Source organism: Phoenix dactylifera, chromosome 11 (assembly GCF_009389715.1).
Source record: "Phoenix dactylifera cultivar Barhee BC4 chromosome 11, palm_55x_up_171113_PBpolish2nd_filt_p, whole genome shotgun sequence".
Classification (NCBI taxonomy): Eukaryota; Viridiplantae; Streptophyta; class Magnoliopsida; order Arecales; family Arecaceae; genus Phoenix; species Phoenix dactylifera.
The window spans coordinates 4,263,385-4,284,368 of NC_052402.1; the positions used below are offsets into that span (position 1 = coordinate 4,263,385).

Sequence of the window (20,984 nt, forward strand, 5' to 3'; positions counted from 1 at the left end):
CAAAAATTATTCATGATAATGGACAAAAAATGGCATTACCTACTTAAGTAACTATATATAGGATTGAAAAATTTTAGTGAGAAATAAATTAATTTACTCTTTAGTTAAATTCAATAAAGACCTTACTAGCTTGGCCACTTGATATCCTGTGGCTATATAATCAATAAATATTGAAAAAGAAGGAAAAATGATCAACTGCAAAAAATAAAACTTGGAGCTCTAAATGTGAAACCGGCATAATAATAAAAAAAAACAGTAAGAGTTAGACTGGCAAATTATTATTATATATATATATATATATTTAATAAAAAAAATCTTTATAACAAAAAAGGGAAAATCTAGAAGTGTCTTGGAGTCCCCTGCCTTCAATTAACACATACTGCACCTATCACGTGCCTTGCACGTGAAAAGTACCAGTTCCCGAATCGGCCATCCCTAAGCCGGGCCCGATCTATTTCCGGTTCAGCGGGAGCTGTATTTACTTCCGGGTAAGGGTACGGGCGGTGATTGGAACTTAATCTCCTCCCTGCGAGAAGCTCGGTTGCCGAGATCCATCCCGTCTCCTTCCGTGCCCTGTTCTCGAAGGATTTAGGGTTAGGGTTTTTGAAGTGGCGTCGATCGAAACCCTAATCGCGCTTGGGAATCGTCTGGAGGTCCGAATCCAAGCCATTCTTCAAGCCCTGGCGCTCCTCGTGGTTTCCGGTCGCCGAGAGGAACAGTGTCTCGAGGAAGCTAAGTTCTTTCTCTTTTTTCTCTACAGAAGTTAGGGTTTTTAAGCGATTTTCTGTCTTTCCGCTTCGCTTAGTTTTTGTTACTGGATCCGTTATTGAGAACTTCGGGCTTTCATTTCGATCGGAAAGGAGATTCGAACTCTGAATCTTGTGGGGCAAGTTTAGTATCATGAACGGGGTGCGAGGAAGAAGAGGAATTAAGTCTTAGGTTTCGGTATCTTTCCTCAAAAGATTGAGAAATTTGGAGCTTTTCTTTCCAGTGGTTGGAAGTTAGGGATTTTGTGGCAATCCCGAGAGAGGTGGTTTTGAGGGACTCTTCTGAAGAGTATCTCTCCATTTATGTGAAGTCCCTGGGGGAGGAACTTGGATTTTTGCATGGGTTTGCGGGAATCGGGGCGGTGCTGCGCTGAGGAGAAGGATCAAGAGTGAATAGGGTTTTGGGAGGAGATTTTTAATCATTTCTTGATTCAGAAATTCGCGGAGAAGCTTAAACTAGTTTTCATCAACTGTGGAGTTTAGTCCGGCTACCTAGTTCTGATCAGTTCGAAGAGCTCATTTATCAAGATGAGTGAGACAAAGGATAGCACTGAATCATCAGACCAAGAAATGCCAGAACTTTCAGAAGATGAGCAGATCGACGAGGTGGCTGAAGATGAGGACTTCTCACCTTTAATCGAGAACCCTATGGGGCAGAACTCTGAGTTGCAAACAGAAGCTTTTGCAGGAGCTTCTCGGGAACCTGCTTCTGTTGAACGGATTACTAGAAGCGATGACATACTGCCTGACCTCAAAAATGTTGCTGAAGATCCTGGTCTGCTGATTGAGAAGGACAAGGCCTCAGATCACAATGAGGCATCTGATATCAGGACTGGCAAGGAGAGCAAGATGGATAGTGTACAGTTGGAGAATGGGGGCAGATCTACTGCAACAGATAATAATGCAGCTCATTCTGAGGAATTTACGGAGGCCTCACTGAAACAGGAAAAGGAAGGTGGAGAATACTTAGCCCATGTGGAGGGTTCTAACCAGTCATACACTTTCAACTCTTTCCTGGATGGTGATGATTCTGGAACAGAGGAAGAGCAGGCAGCCTTCATGAAGGAGCTTGAAAACTTTTTCAGGGAGAGGAGCATGGAGTTTAAGCCACCCAAGTTTTATGGAGAAGGGTTGAATTGTCTCAAGTGAGTGCCGGGCCTTCAATCTTTTTTCAATATTTTTGCTTTGCCGTCATCATGAACAAGTTTTTTGGCACTTTGCTGGGACCAGGTTATGGAGGGCAGTGACTAGATTGGGTGGTTATGACCAGGTAGAGTGATGCAATTTTAACTGGGTTGTGCTCTTGATTTTTATGGATTACGTGAAATATCGTTTATTTATAGTAATTCAATAGACAGGAATAGAATATCTGGAGCGCAACTATGCATGTGGTTAGTGTCTTTTATGCAGCCATGTGGTTGATATGAATATTTCTGTTCTTTTGTAGGTGACATCGTGCAAGCTGTGGCGTCAGGTGGGAGAGTCTTTCAAGCCCCCAAAGTAAGTTCTTTTCTGATGTATCTGTTTTTGGTTTGTGCTGTTAATTTTAAGTCTTGCATGTCCAATGTTCATCAGAATGTGTGATTGTTTCCCAATCATAGACACTTGCAATTTCCTGACAAGTTGAAATCAACTCAAACCTGGTTCAAATCTGCTGAGAACTCCCTCTCCACCTACCTGCACTCCCCCTCTCAAAAATCTCATAAATAATAATTGCCTTTATTTGCTTGCGATCTCTGTATGTAATTCTTATGTAATTATCAACTGATCTAGCCAATCAAATAAGTAGCTGGATTAACGAACGCCAAGATGGCTGCCCCTCGTGTTTGATCAATTTTTGGATTTTTTTTTTAATTAGAAAGATTGCATGCTTCATATGAGGTTGTTAAAATGGTTAACTTGGACCATAAATTCATTAGCTTTGCCATAAAGTTAAACTGTCATAAACATGGATGATTCTTTTGTCAAGAGACTAAAAGATATCATAATCTACTTTCTCCAGTTTTTTTCATTTAATAATGGGGAAATTACCGACATGAAACCGTATATCGAGTTGATAGTGTTGCTATTATAGTACAATCTATAAATAGTCTGTACATGAATAACAATAATATTGCAAAATATGGTTCACATTAATATAAGATAAGGATGAGATGCAGATGTATTACAATGCAGAATTTCATCAACTTTTATAAAAATGATTTAGGAAATTTAGTTACTTAGTTTTCAGGGTTTCGCCACTTGTCCATGATGGAAGGGGACTAGGAGAGGACTGCCCTCCAATTATTGTTCAATTACTTTTATGGACATTAGCAAGACAGCTTTTGAAATTCAAATTACTAAAGGAATTAAAATCTTAGGTATGGGAAGGATGTTGCTGTCTTGCTAGGGTGGCACAAGAGATCTGCATCCTGAAATGTTCGGGTCTGCCTTTTTGGATATGCTTAAAGTACCAGAATCTAAATGATGCATCCTGTGGGTTTATAACTCTTAACTAACTCTTTACGCGCTAATGCTTTTGAAGCTTGGACATTTTATCGCTAGCCAGAGACACTTCTTGAGACTCCAGATATGGGTTCGTCTTGCCTAAATCAGTTAAAAATATTTTGGAATGGAAATGCATCTCAGCTTAGGTCTCTAAACCTGATAGAGGAAGAAATTATGCTGTGGATGGATCAAACATCTTCTCACCAAGGCTTTACCAAATACTGAAATAAAAGCAATTTAGAGCATATGATTTTTCCCCATATAGTGATACAGCAGGACAATAATGACTTGCTTATTCTTAGTTGCTCAAATAAACCTTTACAATATATATTTTAATCTCAGGTAGCTGGCTTTTGTTTGACCCATACTTCTCTTCAAAAGATAGTCAATGCAACACTTCAAAAGAAAAGGAATTAAACAAAATAAGTTCCTAAGGGACCCTCTTTGCTTGGTTTTGACAAGAAGAGATGTAAGTTCTCTTGGTATTTGACCCTATCATTTTCCCCCCTATTAGAAGTGTCAAACAGAGAAATTCATTATGGGATTGGTTAGTTAGGAGGCTCTATGCACACAACTAGTGGTGGGTCTTTGGATTGTTTAGGGCAATCCTTTATTAATTTATATACTTATCTGAAAAGAAACAATTTATTATTCAAGGTTTACTTGTAGTTGGTTCCATTTCTTTTCATGCATTGATCAGTGCTTATATTGTTGTGTGACCAATGTTCCATGCTTTACCACTGGATGTGCAAATTCTTTAGTTCTCGTCATGAATGTCACCCTACTTCCTTTGGGCTTGCTGTACCAATTAAACTTACCATCTATGGACACGATTCAATAAGAAGAGTTTTAAAATGGGCATATTATTCAAGCTATTGTGGGAACTTTAGGTAATACCCTTTTGGTGGTTGAATGTTCAGTTGCCAAGATTAGTCATCACCATGCTTTCTCTCTCTCTCTCTCTCTCTCTCTCTCATGCCTTTGAATGTTATGACTTGCAGACTGCATTTTTTGAGGGATTCATGAGATTTGCTTGAAATCAATCTTAGTCTTGTCATTGTTGCATCTGAACAGATATCTTTTTTCCAATGTTCTTTAATGATTCTGCTGTTCATGTCATAAACACGAGAAGCATTTTTAGGATTGATTTCACTCTTGTTGCTGATGATTGATGAATAAAGGTGATTGCTCTGATGCCAGCATTGAGATTGCACAACCTAAGATGATGTGTAATGGAGAGTATAGGCAATCAAACTTCAGATTTTTTTTTTTTGCAATCACTAGTCAAACAGTAACTTCAGCAAGATTTTTAGTTGAATGCTGTTGATTCGAGTCTCTTTAGTTATTTTGAGCGTGGCTTGAATTGTCGAAACCGATCGGTCTGTACCAAGCTGAGTGGGTCAGATAAAATCTAACCATATCCATATACATATGCGAATTGAAACGGATTTGAATAGAATTTTTGATGTCCAACCGGATCTGAATTCGAATTGGGATATCATTTATAGATTTTGCCGGATTTGGTTGAAATGTTCTCAAAAATAAACTGTATAACCCAGGATTTTACCCATGATCTTTTGTTTGAATGGCAAGCCCTTGACCACTTGGCTACAACATGTATTCCTACTCTATAAGGAGTTTATTTTACCTATTGACATGTATTTAGGTCGTTAAAGAATGATTTGATGTATATTATGATATTTCATATTTTAATCACTATTTTTATAAAAGATTCTTTTGCTTGGACAAAAATGAAAAATGAATATTCTTTATTTTATGATATTTTCAAAGCTCTATTGTTAAAAATATTAATAGCTTTGTTGTATTCATATATTTATATATATATATTTTACAAGCTCTCTAAGAATAGATAATTCATTAATATTTTTATATGAAATGATTAAAGATTAACAATGGTATTTGATGCAAAAAAATATTAAATATTTTTATATCATATTTTTATCTTATAATTTTTGATTTTATATTTTTGGTACAAAATCGGTCAAACTAGTGACCTGGATCCTTGACTAGGTTGCTCTCTGTGTGGATTTAATAACCATGCCTTGGGTCCTTAGTTACATGTATGTGATCTACATAGTTAATTCCATTCTTATCCTTTATAATTATATAATTAGTGCTAGTTTTCATCATTGAATTCCATTATAATTTTATTTATATTCGAATAATATTCAACTTATATTTGTATTATGGTAAAAAATTATGGATATAAATCATATCTAACTTTTAATCTGTATCCACTTAGAACAAATATGGATATGGTCAATATTTGATCTGTATCTTTGGCCGTTTAGAACAAATATTGATACTAATTTTTGTACCCATTTAATATCCTTGTACACTTTCCATACCGTGAGTCGATACCAAGAGGTGCAATGTACCAACACTTGGTATGGCTTGTACCGGTTCAATATTGGTTTGGGTACCGAAACTAGTACCTAAAACTTTGGTTTCGAGCTTTGGATTGATTCATTACCAAGAGGGGCTATCGATAGCTTAGGTCAACAATAATATTTCTGTCATTCTTGAGTACAAATTAAACTTGAATGAACAATAAACCAAAGCTTAGGTACGAGAAGGTAACTTAAATTGTTTGGAATCAGGTTCTTCCATGCTCAATCCAAATCTTTGGGGAAATGACAAAACTTGACGGTTATTGACATGTTTTTATGAAGTCAATCCAAGTCCTAAGCTGAGCATCTATGCTTTATCATCTACATTTTAATTTTACAAGAATAGTTCTACTTGACACATACATCTCCTCAGGAGGAAGTCAGAACAGAGAGAATAAAAAGGAAAGAAAGGGGAGAAAAATCATAATCTGTTCCTATTCTTCAGGTGACAAGAGAAATACCTTCTTTGCTGGCACTCCCTTGGTCCCCTCTCTGTTACGCTCTGTTTGGATATATGGTAGAAGAGAGAAAAACAGAAGGGAAACAAGAGAAGTGAACTTCTGGCATGAGACAAAAAAATTCTCCTCTCTTAAGCTGTCCACTTTTGGAGATTAAAAAGGTGGAGCAGGGGACAAACCTGTTCTTCCATTTCTGTTTGCTTCTTTCCTTATTTAACTGTCCAAATGACAGATTTGGAGTTTCTATTCTTTTCTCTCTTAATGAAACAGGGATTTTGACTTTGGCTCTTATTTTTCTCTTCTCTTCTCTCTGAATCTCAAAATCCAAACACAGTGTAGGTTAGCTGAATGATCTTTACACTCCACTTTCCAGATCAAATCTAGTAGATGCAATCAGTTTTTGTTGCTATCTTGGAAAGTGTATAAAAAGCCTCCTCTATGTGATATTCCATCCCTTGAGCATGTTTGGGAGGAACTCTATGACAGTCAAACATAAGAATGAGCTTAAGGAAGTTATAGGCCATTGCTTTCCGAGGTTTTGTTGTGTGCTGAGGTCTTCTTGAGATAGTAATTTGGTAAGAGCTCGGTTGACACAGGTAATTTCTTGGAGCCACTGCTCACAATCAAATGGTTCATGGGGTTCTCTGATATTGATGGGTCTTTTGATTGTTGGAACCATGATAGGGAATTTTGAAATTAATGAGCCTCTTGCTATAACCATTTTAATCAGTCGACCCATGATGATGTGATATTCAACTGGGAAGGTTACATGAAACATGTTTGATGATCCAATTTGAGTCAGTTGAAGCTCCTAGCATGTTACTCCTCATTTATTAACTATAAAAACATCTTTCAATGTTACCCTGGATTTCTAACACTCTCATAAGGAGAAGCTTCATCCTTAGCTAATTGAATTACTAGTTACTGACAGCATTCTTTGTGTCATTAGGGTTTAATTTTGCTCGACTGTTTTGTTGCTAACCTCTAAATATTTGCTGTAGAATGCCTCAAACAGCTGTCATAACTCGTATTCTTTTTTCCTACTCTAATAAATGCAAAGTCTATGCATAACTTGGAAATTTGGTAGCAATCACTATAATTTCTAGTTTATAGCTGTTAATTGATTAGCCAATGCCTTGATGACCATCATTTTTGATGCAGGACCTGTACTACTGTGTCTTGGTCATTTCGAATTTTCTATGAGAAGGTAATGCTTAGACTAGAAGATCACTACTTGGATCTATAATATAGTTTTGTTAAACTAATTAGCTTCATCTTTTACCTCTGGATATGAGATTAAAGTAAAAAAGTTGTTTCTGTTTGTTATTTTTCATTTACATTTTATTGTACTCAAAGATGCTGTATTGTCCATGGATATGGTACTTGGTAATTTGCAACTGTCTTTTATTTTGGTTTTTGATAGAACTGGGCTGCAAGTGCTTCTGGTCAAATTGAAACAAAATGCCAGCACAATGCTCAACCTTCTTTTATCTTTGTTTTTTTTTTTTAAAAAAAAAATCCAAGTTAAAGATTTTTTTTTGCCAAGTTTATGGAAGTGCGAAAGTTGCAAAGATCAGAAGGCTAATGCAAATCCATTCATTGTGTAGTCATCATGGTTTATACTTCTGCCTTAGTCCCATTTTAAAGCTTCATAAGATGCTTCTCTTTCAGCCTTCACCCCTGTTTTAGTGAGAAACTTTTCTTCTTTCCAAGAGCAGGTTGAAGATCTTTTATTGATGATAATGGAGAATCTTATAGTAGACGTATGGAGATATATCCACAACCCCTAAGTACAGCAATTGAAATACACCAACCTGTGGTATCTCTTGTAAAAATCAAGTGCTTCTTATTACGTATGAGGCTTGGACTATTTCTAGCCCAAGTAGCATGTACCTCGTTTATGTTATTGCTAATAAATATATCAAGTATACCCTTAACCCATGTTGATATCACCTATATCAAAGTATGCCAATATGAACATCACAAAGAGAAGTTTGGTTTGCTCCAATCTGCTAATGCAATCAATATATTTCTAGAATTTTCCGTCTTGACTGGTTGCATGTTGGTCAAAATACAGCAATTCCATCATATCAATGCCAAAAATACTAAGTGATCTGAAAGTATTTATTATACCATAAAGCATTTTTTGTTTGTAGTTATCATTTTATTCCTTGCATTTCAATATCCTTTTCTCCTGAAATTGCAGGCACTTCTTGAGTATGAGAAACATAAAATTCGTACAGGTGAGCTCCAAGTGCCGATCTCTTCCCTTCCAGACACTATAGTTTCTGATCATCAGGTGAGTTTTCATTCTGATCTTGTAACACCAACTGAATTTAATATCATCTTGCTATGCGGTGACATGATTGCAATGCACCTATAAGCTTTGTTCAGTATTTTGTGTGTTGGATATATGAATCAAGGTACTTTAACAAAGGTGAAAAATTTATTGTGGTGGACTTTCAACCTGATCTTCCAGCCCCTTATAACTCACTGTGGAAATGACCAAGGCAATTTGGGGCCTTCCACAGAACTGGTAAGACTTGTAAGACTTACTTGCAGGTAGGAATGCCAGCTTCTTGGTCATGTAGGTTAAGCTAATGTAGGTTGGTAGCAAACATCAAGTTTAGGGATATAAGAAATTTGCCTGCCTGCAAACGCCAAGGTTATCTATACTTTATAAAAAAGAAAAGAAGTTTAGGTATGTAAGAAATTGCCTTAAGGCACAAGTTGTAGGCAGAAGAGCTCAATCTTGATAGGAATTTTATGATCATCATCTAATGCTCATTGGTAAACTAAGCTGTTTGAACTGGGCCTTGCAAATCCTTTTTTGGTCTCCCTTTTAGATGTCACCTTTAGTAGTTCAGCCTGTGCTTGGTATGATTTGCATTTCGCTACTCAGACCCATTCTCTTATCAGCAAGTTTTTTATCAGGAAGTATAACCGTTTATAGTGTTTTCATCTTTTTAATAGATGTTAAACAATCAAGTGTATGAGTTGTTTATCCAAGACAATCTATAGTATGATGAGCTGATGTTGCAGTTAAATGCTCACTATCCATGAAATGTTTGTATGCCTTTCTTTTGGATTACTTTGCATTGTGATATTAATTTTTTGTTGAAATTTGCACTCTGCTTATTAAAGTAGCTGAGATAAGCTTCTGGAGAGAAGAAGGTGAAATTTCTTGGCCAGTTATTTTATGCAATTTGTTCGTAGGTAGCTGGAAATCAATCATCGGGCTCAGGTAGAGCCCGAAGGGATGCTGCAGCACGTGCTATGCAGGGTTGGCATTCTCAGCGCCTACTTGGTAATGGTGAGGTTGGAGACCCAATCATTAAGGTTTGTATTGGTAATACTGGCCATAGTTAGGCATACTAATTTTAACATTCTGTTATTCTGTTTAGCATACATATTAACACAATTGATTCGGTTTTGTAGGATAAAAGCGCAATGCCTCTCCTAAAACGTGATAAACATCTTAAAAGTATTGAAATCTGCTTTCTGTTAACAATATTAGTCTCTACTGTTACTTACAAATTTTTCAAATGTGTTTAGGTTTACTGAAGAGGAAGAAAACATCTGGCCTGGCTCGTGCAGCCAAAGTTGCACATACGAAAGTCATCAGGCCACAGTTAAGATCCTTTATGCTTAGTCAATGCTGGCCTGTTGTTTTGGTTACCGTGAGATATGTACCTTTTTTTGCTGTATGGTTTATTTGCCTTGTTCAACTGGCATAGTGGTAGGCTTGAGCTTCACTATAATCTCATCGAGAACTCTTGTTGGTTTGAAATTGGTTGGAGATTGAATTTCAAGAATTTCTCAGAAAACTTTGGATAATTGCCCCATGTATAAGAGATTTGCTTGATTCAGATCTTAACCCCATTTAATCTGGGTCCAATGTCTATATCTAACCTAGACCACCCATTTTTTAAATTTTGTCTTGTTGGGTCAAATTTTCAATTTTATTTCTAATATCCATCTGGAATATTGGAATGGAGTGTAGTCTTTAAATCCAGATCCGACCAAGAATCTTTGGGTTTGGATTTGAGTAGGGCAAAGGGGTAAATTTTGGGGTAAGATATAGGGCCAGTTTAATTTTGGATGTCCTTGGAGATCTTAATAGGTAATATAAGGAATTTAGAATGTAGAGAAATAAATTAATAGTCATACAAAGACCCTTAAACTTCAAGGACTTAAAGTCCATCTATCATGGTTTCAAGAAATCTATGCTCAAAAATAGATTTGGTCAACCAATTAGTAGGATCATTCTATAATGGAAATCAATGCTTGAATGTGCAATATCTTCTATTTCATTAAAAGGTTGTATGTCATGATTTCATGGTCTCAAATCTGATGGGACATCCCCACCGGGATGAGGTACCATCTCGAGTGTCAGGATAGGATTGTCCTGCCATTCTCTCAGCACGCTGATCAGCATGTCTTGGAACATTCCCTGTCTCAAGTGTCGGAGTTGGGCAAGACGACAGCGTGTCCCATTCCATGGGCAAATTGGGACAGTCCCATCCTATAGGATTTAATACCTTGCATGATTTAGAAGATATCATTTAAACTTATTGTCTTAATCATTATAATTGATTTCCTTTAATGAGCAATTTATGTGTTGGTTCTAGTTGGCTTAGGGAGCTACCTACCTAATTTGGCCCATATTTGGGGTGGGGTGGGTTGATTTTGGGTCAAAACATGGAAGATCCAAGGGAAGGGCAACACAATATGCGTGGTCTTGCTTCCAACCTGACCCACGGTGTCATTTAAGGGTTGAGTTCGGTCTATGGGCCAAGCTTGAACTTCCAATTCTTTTGCAGCCTTATTGATCAAGCTTGTTATGAGTCTAATTTGGAGTTCTAGTTAGTGTTCTAGTTTTAATAGAAAGGGGTACAAACCTAATTGTGCGCATAGAGAAAATCTTTTGGTCGATCCTTTTGCTGCCAAAGGGTGTTAATTCTACTTCATGTCTAATTGTATCATAATGGAATCTTTACCACTTGATAAAAGAATATTTTCTTAATTCCAAGCTTGCTTTTACCATTTTTAAATTATCAAAATCTCAATTCTGACTTCATTTTTTTTTCAAAAAAAAATCTTGTACTCATGCTAATTTATTAATGATGCTCGATTGTTTGTTGAGGTCATCATCTGAACTGGCCTGAGTATGGGTCGTGAATATTGAACAAATCTGAAGCTTATACTTCTGAAGAAATGTCAGAGAAAGCACGTGAGCGCAACAAAATCTGGATAATAATGGATGGTGGCTCTAGAAATTTTTATGGAAGTAAAACTGTAGAGATTGAACCTTGCAGGGTTTTGAGTTTTGCAATTTGTTGTTGTGAAATCCTCTTATAGCTCTGCCATTTTTTTCAGATGCAGTGCATAAAGTCGTATATGCATATGAGGTCCCTTGACTGCACTACGTCCACTATATGCCGCTACCATATGCAGGCCGGATACATAAGGGCCATAAAGACAAATTTCTTAGCATTTTGTGGGCACATATGTAGTAGGATTAACATTTTGTGGTTGCATATGCAGCATACTTGTCATTGTGCGACTGCGTCCATGACTGTTAGCATTGTGCAACCACAGATATGGCTACTTTTATGTAGGCCTATGTGAATAAGGCAGGTTCAAGCTAATGGTTGGACTGGAAATGGGTTTCAAACGGGCCAACAATGTGTCTGTTAACAATCTCAATACACTAATTATGCTTTAATTATTGCTACTAAGAATCAAATACTATGTATTAAGCTCTAATTGGTAGATGTTATTATTAGTATTGCTATTATTTATGCTGTTATCATTATAGACAATGTACTTTATTTACCTTTTAAATATTGAAAATACTAGTCACACATGCACCTACGTATGCAAGCTGCATAAATATGCCTTATGCTGTCCCTTAACCACTTATGTATCACAGCTGCTTTTAAAGCCATTGAAATCTACGTGGCTTGATGATTTTTTTTTTTTTAATTCTTATTTGAGATAGAGTGGGCAGACAAACCTTCTCTTTGATGCTCTTTAAAATAATTATGTTGCCTTTTTTATGCTTTCTAATTTATTATGGTTTAATTCCAATTTAATGTAAACGACAATTGTGATAAATTTGTACAAGAAGGAAACAGATATTGAAAGGTTAGCTTGTGTTTGGATTATTGTCAACGCTTTCCGGAATTTATATTTAAAATCTAGGTCTTGAGGAGAATCACTTGGCACTTCCTACTATATGGACATAGGATGGTATTACTTATGTAAATAAAATAAGTTGTAAAGTAGGTCTGTCAGAAAATGGAAGGGTTAGTTGTCTCCAGGAAAGGCAATGCCACTTAGTATGAGAGCATTTATCAGTTAATCTTCATGTGCTCTCATTGTGGGATAGTTGAGCCTACGAATATTTCGTTATATGGCTGCAATTAGATATTGTGAATTCCCTTTTCTTATTGATCAAGCAAGGTATATAATAGTAGTGATAACTCTAAGAATGCATTACCATGGTCATAAACAGTATGTATAGTAGCATATATTTGATACCAATGCAGTACCAGACTTGTATATGCTTATACATTGTGGATATTTTTGCTTCATCTTGTAATAACATCAATAGTTTTGAAATGTATGGTGTCGAGAATAATTTTGAGTCATCCCCCTTCTTTTTTTGAATTCTTAGATGAGGACTGCATGTCTTAAATCTTAGATGGAATATATGCTTAAGGAGTCATCCTAATATTGTGGATTCAATCTCCTTTCTCTTTTTCCCAAATTTGTATTTATTTTAGGCCTTTCGCTAGGTATAAATCAGACTTTGATGCTGTTGCAGATAAAATCACTAACTCCTGGTGCTCGGTGGATTCCCCATGTCTTGACAAACATACAAAAAATTGCTTATGTCAGCCATAACTTTTCTTCTTTTTTTTTTTGATTGGAAAGCCCATAATGAGTTACCAATTTTAATCTTCTAGTTTCTCAATCATAATTGTTTTCCTGATATTTCTCATTTATTTAACTACTGTTGCATATATTGACTTGCTATGTGGTGTACTGGTGTTAAAATATTTTTCGATTGGCAGAGGGGATTCGATGGTTGTTGATGTTGGCGCTCCCGCTGATTGGGTGAAGATCAATGTCAGGCGAACTGTGAGTTTTTCAAATAAAACATACTCGTAGCTAAATCAAGGTTTGCCGTTTCGGTATCGGACCCGTGTCGGTGCCACACTAGCATAATATCGGTACGGTACGGTACATAATTTTTTTTATACCGGTGGCGTACCGAACCGGTATGGTACGGTACGCCGGGTACCGTCCGGTTCGGTACAATACGACATATTATGAGCTGAATATCCTTCGATGCTCATAAATTCATGCTGTCCAAAAGGAATGTATTTGTGAGGGAATAAATAGAGCTTGTACTTTTGCAACCATATCTGAGATATACTGGTTTATAGGACCTTTCTGAATACTTTTTGTTCAATCAAGGCTTTTTGCTTGAAGTTTTTATGATTTTGTGCAGAAAGATTGCTTTGAAGTCTATGCTTTAGTTCCTGGGCTTCTGCGTGAAGAGGTAAAGATGAATGCCATTCCTTGCTTTGAAACTAGTAATGTGTTCTTGAATGGCCATGGAATGATCATGTTGCATTAATTTCATGTCCATCTTTCATCTTATAATGTAGCATATGAGCAGGAAAACATTAGATTTGTTTTTATTCTTTTTGATATCAAAGAAAAAAAGTACGAAAAGCAAGTATTAGAAGTGATATTTGTGTTAATCATTAGTAAATTTATTCATGGATGAACACAGGTGCATGTTCAATCAGATCCTGCTGGCCGTTTGGTTATATCTGGTGAGCCAGAGCAGCCTGATAATCCCTGGGGTGTCACCCCCTTTAAAAAGGTGATTGTTAGTTTCTTAATGAAATGATCTAATTTCTGTCGATTCATATTTTCTTAATAGAAGACATCATTCACAGGTTATTACCTTGCCTTCGCGAATTGATCCGCATCAAACATCAGCAGTTGTCACCCTGCATGGCCAGTTATTTGTGCGCGCGCCCTTTGAACAGTCAGATATATAATAGTGATTTAGGTTTTTGCAAACTAATATCTTGTAGTGGCAAATTTGGGAAGCAATTGTAGGAATTCTGTGTTGATGTTGTACTCTGTGCTGCAGGTTCTTTTCTCTTGATCCATGCTGACATCTCTATATTTTACTAACTCCGTTTCTCTCCAATTGATCTTTTCTTATATCAGTTATTGTTTTTTGCAGGCTCAAAGAACTCTCGTGTTGCTGAGATGACTGGTACTGTTTGATATCATGCGGCAAATCTCAAATAAGCTGGAATACTGGACCTTTGTTTATGTAGTATGTCATATGAGCTGATATTTGGTACTTTTAACTATGGATGTTGGTCCAATGTAATTGGGTTATGAGTCTTATGACTTCTTGTTTGTGGTTAGGGTTACTAAGCCAGGGTTGAGAAGTTTGAACAGACAGTTGCATCTTAATCTTAAAGAACACCGTCTAGATGTATCTATTTGTAAATCTAACTTTGATATCAGTGCATCAAAATGCTACAGGCTCATCTTTACAACTTCATATGATCCATGATGTAGCATTGCTTCCTTAACGTTCAGTTAAGGATCCCATTGGATGAAATGGGCTAAACATCGTAGAAAATTTCATGGAATGCTTTGATAGCATGCCTAATTAAAAGTTTGGAGTGATAGAATTGATATCTTGAATCGTGTGGTTGGGGACTACGAGCTTATGAAAAATCTAATGGTAATTGTGGTTTTTCTCATCGTGGAAGTCCTTGTGGGAATTCATCACAACTAAGAAATGATGCTTGAAGTTTCAGGTGTTGGGTGTTGCATATGAGGGCGTTGGATCGGAATTTGTTATTGGGTTTAGTTTTTAATTTACAAAACTGCTTGTGTAGATTTTATTGAGCAGGTGTTATGGGAGTGTAATTTGTCTGTGGATGGCTTGGTGTGATGTAACAAGTTATTTGCATGATGATATGATAACAAGAGTCGATCAGAAGATATTTTTCATTGTGTTATTCGATCCAGATCTGAATGAGTTTCGAACAAACATGCCAACCTGATATTAAGAAGCTGGGTTCAGGAGAGATAATATGATGACTCGTGTATCAAAATCTTCTCGGGTGCTGTAATCGATCATGCTGTGATTTCTTGTGGTTGAGATATATTTGTGCGCACTTAAGAGTTTGAAAGCAATACATGCATATTAGATCAACAGAGGACATGTGGAAGCATAAATCCTATGATTATTAGGGTGAGGTAACTCATCTTGGAATCCCTTGTTGTGGTATGTAGTATAATTTTAGGCAACGTAAGTAAGAAACTTAATCCTGGGAAGTCCTTGTTCTGGTAAAAGTGTGAGAACCATTATTCCTGTATTAATAAAAGAAAAGGAAAAACTTAATGGGTTATTGCCATGCATCCAAATCTGTGGTTTCTTCGACTTTGAAACGACATTGCCATGTCATTCCAAGGCCTGGCCTATATGCGAGATAAAAGCTTGTACATGCATGTCATTCCATGGTTTCATGCATAAAAGATGGATGGACAATTTCTTGCTACATTTTTGCTGGATCATTGCATAGCCCCAAGGGTTTATAGAAATCAAGTTAGAGCTATATAATATGCCGCATTTACGAAAAGAAGAAGAAGAAGGGTTTATAGAAATCCAGCTCGTGTAAGGTTGCAGTTTTCCCTCGAATCTCACAGGACCCCATCGCCACTGACATCAGCTAAAGACATGATGAGCATGTCATATTTGCCCCCAGAACAAGCACACACCAAAAAAACATCAAACCAAACAATGGTCTCAACCCTCAAAATAATTAGCGAGCACTAAAAAAACCTCAAACCAATCAATGGTGTCAACCCTCAAAATAATTGGTGAGCACTAAAAAAACCTCAAACCCAAAGCCAATCAAGTGAGCTGATGAACTAACGAGTGGAAGGACACAAAGGAACGCCGCATGCACACACACTAATTATTTAAATTAAGCACAAAGCTTGGCATGCTCTTCTTTCTTCATTTGAATCTGCAGTGAGCCCTGCAATTGCTCTCGCAGTCATAGAAGCATGGACCATCGCAGTGCATGGGGCAGAGCAGCTTCATCCCGCCGCACCGCCCTCTGCCGGAACACCTTGCATACTCCCCTACCCGGTACAAGCTCGAGCTGTAACTTGGCCTACGTCCACTTCCTCCTCGACCTCCATGCTTGTGATGTCTCCCCCCACTCCCTTCTTCCCCACCTTCTTCACATCTCCACCAACACCCACCACCGACTTCTCCACCGCCACCTCCACCTCCACCTCCACCGCCACCCATGCTACCCCATCCCCAGCCATAACCCCAACCACCTCCACCACCACCACCTCCTCCTCCTCCTCCACCTCCTCCTCCTCCTCCGCCACCACCACCTGGGTGCTTATCCTTGTGAATCCTCGCATGCGTAGCAGCAACCTTATCAGATACTGCATGGTGCAGTTGTGCTTGAATCTCAATGCTGCTGCTGCTGGTCGCGTTATTGCTAGCGAGTGATGGTGCATGTCCTTTAGAGTGCGGCGAATCGGTGGCTAAGCAGAGTGCTATGGTGAAGAACTGAGAGGAAGCAACAAACAGGAAGCCATGCCAAGGGGTCCTCCCTGAGGAGACCCCCATTGCAAACACCAAATTTCCTATCAAGTTTTTTTTTTCTTTTTCTTTTGATGAGAGAATGATCTAGTAGAAACTCCCAACATGAAACATTTTATACCAGTTCAATGTTAGTGCTGGTAATAATGGTGACAGTCAGGCAACAGAGAGGCAGAAAGAATAGGCTGATACAGAGCAGAGGATGTATCTTGCATTGCACTTCTTCCCCACATGCAGCACAGGGCCTTTTTTCACCACTGTTGGCCTTTATACATCACCAATAGCCTCTGCTGCTCCTCTATATTACCCAACCTTTCTCACCTACCAATCATGACGACGTTTTACTCCCACTTGTTGTACTCATGGTGGAAGCTTTAATGAGGTTTTTTCACTTCTGCAGTTTAGCATGGTTGGTCGTTACCTCCAACCACCCATCAAATTTGCCCCCACAAGGCTGGATGGCATAACAGCAGCGCATTTTGACCAACCATTTCTTCTTCCATGGGCCTAAACCTGCAACTTCATGTATTTTCCTGCTGCCTTTCCAGTAATCCATCGATTCTTCCAGTCCGATAAATGCGATCAACTAGGAGTATTACAGTGATACTCTGTAAGAAAAAAAAGAAAAAGAGGAAAAGAAAAGGTATGAGGAAGTAGTGCAAAGCTATATGGATAGAATAGAAATCATGCGCCTCTGCGATACTTTTCTTCATTACTTCTACGTTTTAGCATTTGATATGCGATTTTTGTTAAGAGTGAATAAACTTAATGGCAGCTACAATGCTGCTCCCTTCTATATTCTGTCAGTTTGAGATAACTCACCTGAGTTTCTATCCTTCCTTATAGCTAATTTTGGGAAAGCAGCGTCGCCTTCCTGTCTCACCTTTGGGATCTCTTTAGCGACTAAAAAGTTGGTTTAGGCCTGCTTCTGATCAAAATTCAAATGAGACATCAAAAGAAACAAGAATGGATTCATCAGTTTTCAGCATAAAACAAGTGCCATCATTGCAAGCAAACAAAGCGCCGTTCCCTTTCTCTTTCAAGACAAGAGTTGTTTACAGTTTGAAGACTCCTATATAATAATTATAGGCTTTCCTGCAGGCTCGGCAGCTGCTGATAAGAAAAAGAACCAATAAGAATTACAATATGGAAAGGCAACATAATCATGGTGGCTGGTCTTAGGGAGGCTTCAGAACTAGGGCAACTCCAGTCTCCAAAATAACATGTTGCTTCCTCTTTAGCTGCTCTAAATCTTTAAGATATTCAGAATATCAAGACTAAAGTCCTGCAAATGTGAAGCTTTGGACTTCCCTAACTTTAGCCCTCAAGCATCTCCACAGCCTCCTTGGACCTCTGCCGGGTGGTTCTATATACACCCCCCCTATTGCTCAGGACACCCCCCAAAAATTAAAAAAAAATTAAATACTCTCTACACCCCCCCCCCCCCCATTTGCTAAGGACACCCCTAAAAAATTAAAAATTCCTAAATTACCCCCCACCCTCCCCACCCCCTCACCTAAATTGCTCTCTACACCCCCCCAAACCCCCCCCCCCACCTCGCTCTTCCCCTCCAAAACACCTCGCCAACGCCCAAAACCCCCCGTTCCCCCTTCTCCCTCTCGTCGCCGGCATTCTCCCGATCTCCGACCACCTCGCCGGCTTCTCCCGGAACCACCTCGCTGGCTTCTCCCGAAATTTTTTTTTTTCACGGTTCGTGCTCCGTTCGGCACTGGATCGCCGAACAAAAGGCTTCTGTTCGGCTGAACAGTGCCGGACAGAAGCCTTCTGTTCGGCACTGTGCAGCCGAACAGATCTGTTCGGTTGAGGGTTGCCGAACAGAAGGCTTCTGTTCGGCACTGTTCAGCCGAACAGAAGCCTTTTGTTCGGCGATCCAGTGCCGAACGGAGCACGAACCGTGAAAAAAAAAAAATTTCGGGAGAAGCCGGCGAGGTGGTTCCGGGAGAAGCCGGCGAGGTGGTCGGAGATCGGGAGAATGCCGGCGACGAGAGGAGAAGGGGGAACGGGGGAGGAGGGGTTTAAGGGGGGTTTGAGGGGTGTTTTTTTTTTTCTTTTCAAAAACGAAACGGAGGAGGAGGAAGGGGGGTGTATGAGAAAATTTCAAGGGCAATATGGTAATTACACTAAAGGTTAGTTTGGGTTTTTTTTTTTTGGTTTTTGGGGGGTGTCCTGAGCAATAGGGGGGGTGTATATAGAACTACCCACCTCTGCCAGATGTTCTTGGATTACAAAAAAGGGCAAGTCACTTTGGACCTGTGAATAAAATTTTGTAAGATAGGAAATGCTTTCAAACATGTCTTCTATGGAAGAAAATTGTCTATAATAGCTTAAAGATGCAGATTATAACTCCATCACATTATCTTCCATTTTACAATTAGGAGTAATGCTAGCATGGGGTTCTGATGCAACAAATATATCGACTTTTAACAAATTCCTAGAGAGGAAGAAGAACTATTTTGGTGAAAAATGCAGAAAGAATTTTAATAATAATTTTTTAGTGGCACCACATTCCAGAAACTAACTGCAGAATAATAAGATGGGTGGATCAAATTGTACCACAAAACTTGAAATTCACAAGATTTCCATTTTCGGATCCTATTAGGGAATCGGTAGAAAACATTAATATCTTACCTTGAAGACCGACCACATGCACAATTCAGTTCTAAATTCTATGTAGACAGACCAACCAGGGCTTCAGCACCACTTTCATATCTGACAAAGCTTCTCATCCATGAATTTCCATATGGCCCTGAAGCAAATCAAACTGTAAGATTGAAAAATCTACCATAAGCCTGACAAAGTGCCAGCTTCAGGATATGAAACTCTGCAGAAGAAAATAATTTTGTTGAGATCAAAAAAATCAACAACTATAGCGACTTTTTCATGGATGTGCACCAACGTATAGGACACAACATATGATGGGCATTCATAATTTAGTCTAAAAGCACCAGAAAAATGAAGTTACTACAAGAAAGAAGGAAAAAGAGGACGAAAAAGTGAGAAGAGATGTATAGAGATGCGGAGAAATAGGACATCGAAAGATAGTAGAGAAACTCCTCTTGATGAACTAAGTTTACAAAACTATACGGCGGATGTGCACGGTGGAATATATTTCAGAAAGTTGAATACTGTATCAAAATTATATAGCATCATGAAAACTTTTAAATATTGAAAAACAAAAGAAAACACTTCAAGCATCCCTTGTTGTGTGTTAGAACTACAGAAAACAAGATGGTTATTTGAAGATAAAACATGAGTAATTTTCAGAAACTATAATAGTGCAGTCAAAACTAAAATATGTATCTCAATATGATCATTCTGCGCCTCCCAAAATATTGCAGTCTCATAGCTTGTGAACACCACCACAATCCACTACCTGCAACCGATAACCAACTTATAAGTCAAGCTTAAGGCATTCAGCTTTACTTGTATCAACATACATTGATACATGTAAGATGTCACAATAGAATTACCAATCTGGATTTCAGAAACAATCCTACGAAACTGTCGTCCCTATTATGGACACACTAAGAGAAAGGTGATAATTTCCAAATAATCCTTTCTTCTGCATATCACATGAAAACAGCCATCCACTATAAGTCTTCAGTCATTCCTTTCAGTTTCATGAGTTCTATGGATGGCCATAATTTTCCTGCAAGTGTCCATTTCTGATCGCAGGTGACAAACAAACAATTCATGGGTAGATTCCATGTTATTGATTCCAAATAATGTCATGAAAAAATATTTTCTTGACGCAATTCCAAAGATAAAAAAAATACTAACATTTGTATGAAATGTTTGACATGGCCAAATCCTAGAACACTTGCTGCAGTCTCTCTCTCTCTCTCTCTCTCTCTCTCTCTCTCTCTCTCTCTCTCTGGGGGAGAAAACGCTAGCCACATTCAAAGAAAGCCCAATTCAACCAGTGGACTTCTTGGCATTGCGCAAACAAAACTGCCAACCGATAACGGCGCTGACACGCGCGCTTTCAAATTCTGGCTTCGTCAAGCTTGAGCAAGAGAAACATAAACAATGTAATAAAATCGGAACTTTAACAGAGAAAATGATGAGATAAGCATTGGAGAGGAGACAAAGCTCAAACAATCTATAATTAGGGATAAAGAACCTGCAATTGGAATAAACAATCTAAATTAATTGTGGG

At 38.1% G+C, this 20,984-nt stretch overlaps 1 protein-coding gene across 2 annotated transcripts; it reads left to right on the forward strand.

The window, feature by feature from the left end:
• The first annotated feature begins 505 nt into the window (after positions 1-505).
• On the forward strand, positions 506-14,728 carry LOC103705171 (AT-rich interactive domain-containing protein 3). Of its 2 annotated transcripts, none has more exons than XM_039131325.1 (13): positions 506-1,912; positions 1,998-2,037; positions 2,215-2,267; positions 7,285-7,330; positions 8,330-8,422; positions 9,340-9,462; positions 9,562-9,607; positions 9,679-9,754; positions 13,206-13,364; positions 13,646-13,696; positions 13,934-14,026; positions 14,103-14,302; positions 14,399-14,728. In XM_039131325.1, exons 1-9 carry the CDS (start codon positions 1,296-1,298, stop codon positions 13,300-13,302), a joined length of 1,191 nt encoding a protein of 396 aa, XP_038987253.1. In that variant the 5' UTR covers positions 506-1,295; the 3' UTR covers positions 13,303-13,364; positions 13,646-13,696; positions 13,934-14,026; positions 14,103-14,302; positions 14,399-14,728. The 2 variants fall into 2 exon arrangements, with proteins under 2 accessions (XP_038987253.1, XP_008787016.1); XM_008788794.4 differs by having other exon boundaries at positions 508-1,912; positions 13,206-13,272.
• Positions 14,729-20,984: the final 6,256 nt, after the last annotated feature.

Coding starts and splice junctions, on each gene's coding strand:
- LOC103705171 (XM_008788794.4), top strand. CDS start 1,296: ATGAGTGAGACAAAGGATAGCACTGAATCATCAGACCAAGAAATGCCA. Junction 8,423..9,339: donor CTATAGTTTCTGATCATCAG/GTGAGTTTTCAT, acceptor ATTTGTTCGTAG/GTAGCTGGAAATCAATCATC. Junction 14,027..14,102: donor GTGTCACCCCCTTTAAAAAG/GTGATTGTTAGT, acceptor CATCATTCACAG/GTTATTACCTTGCCTTCGCG.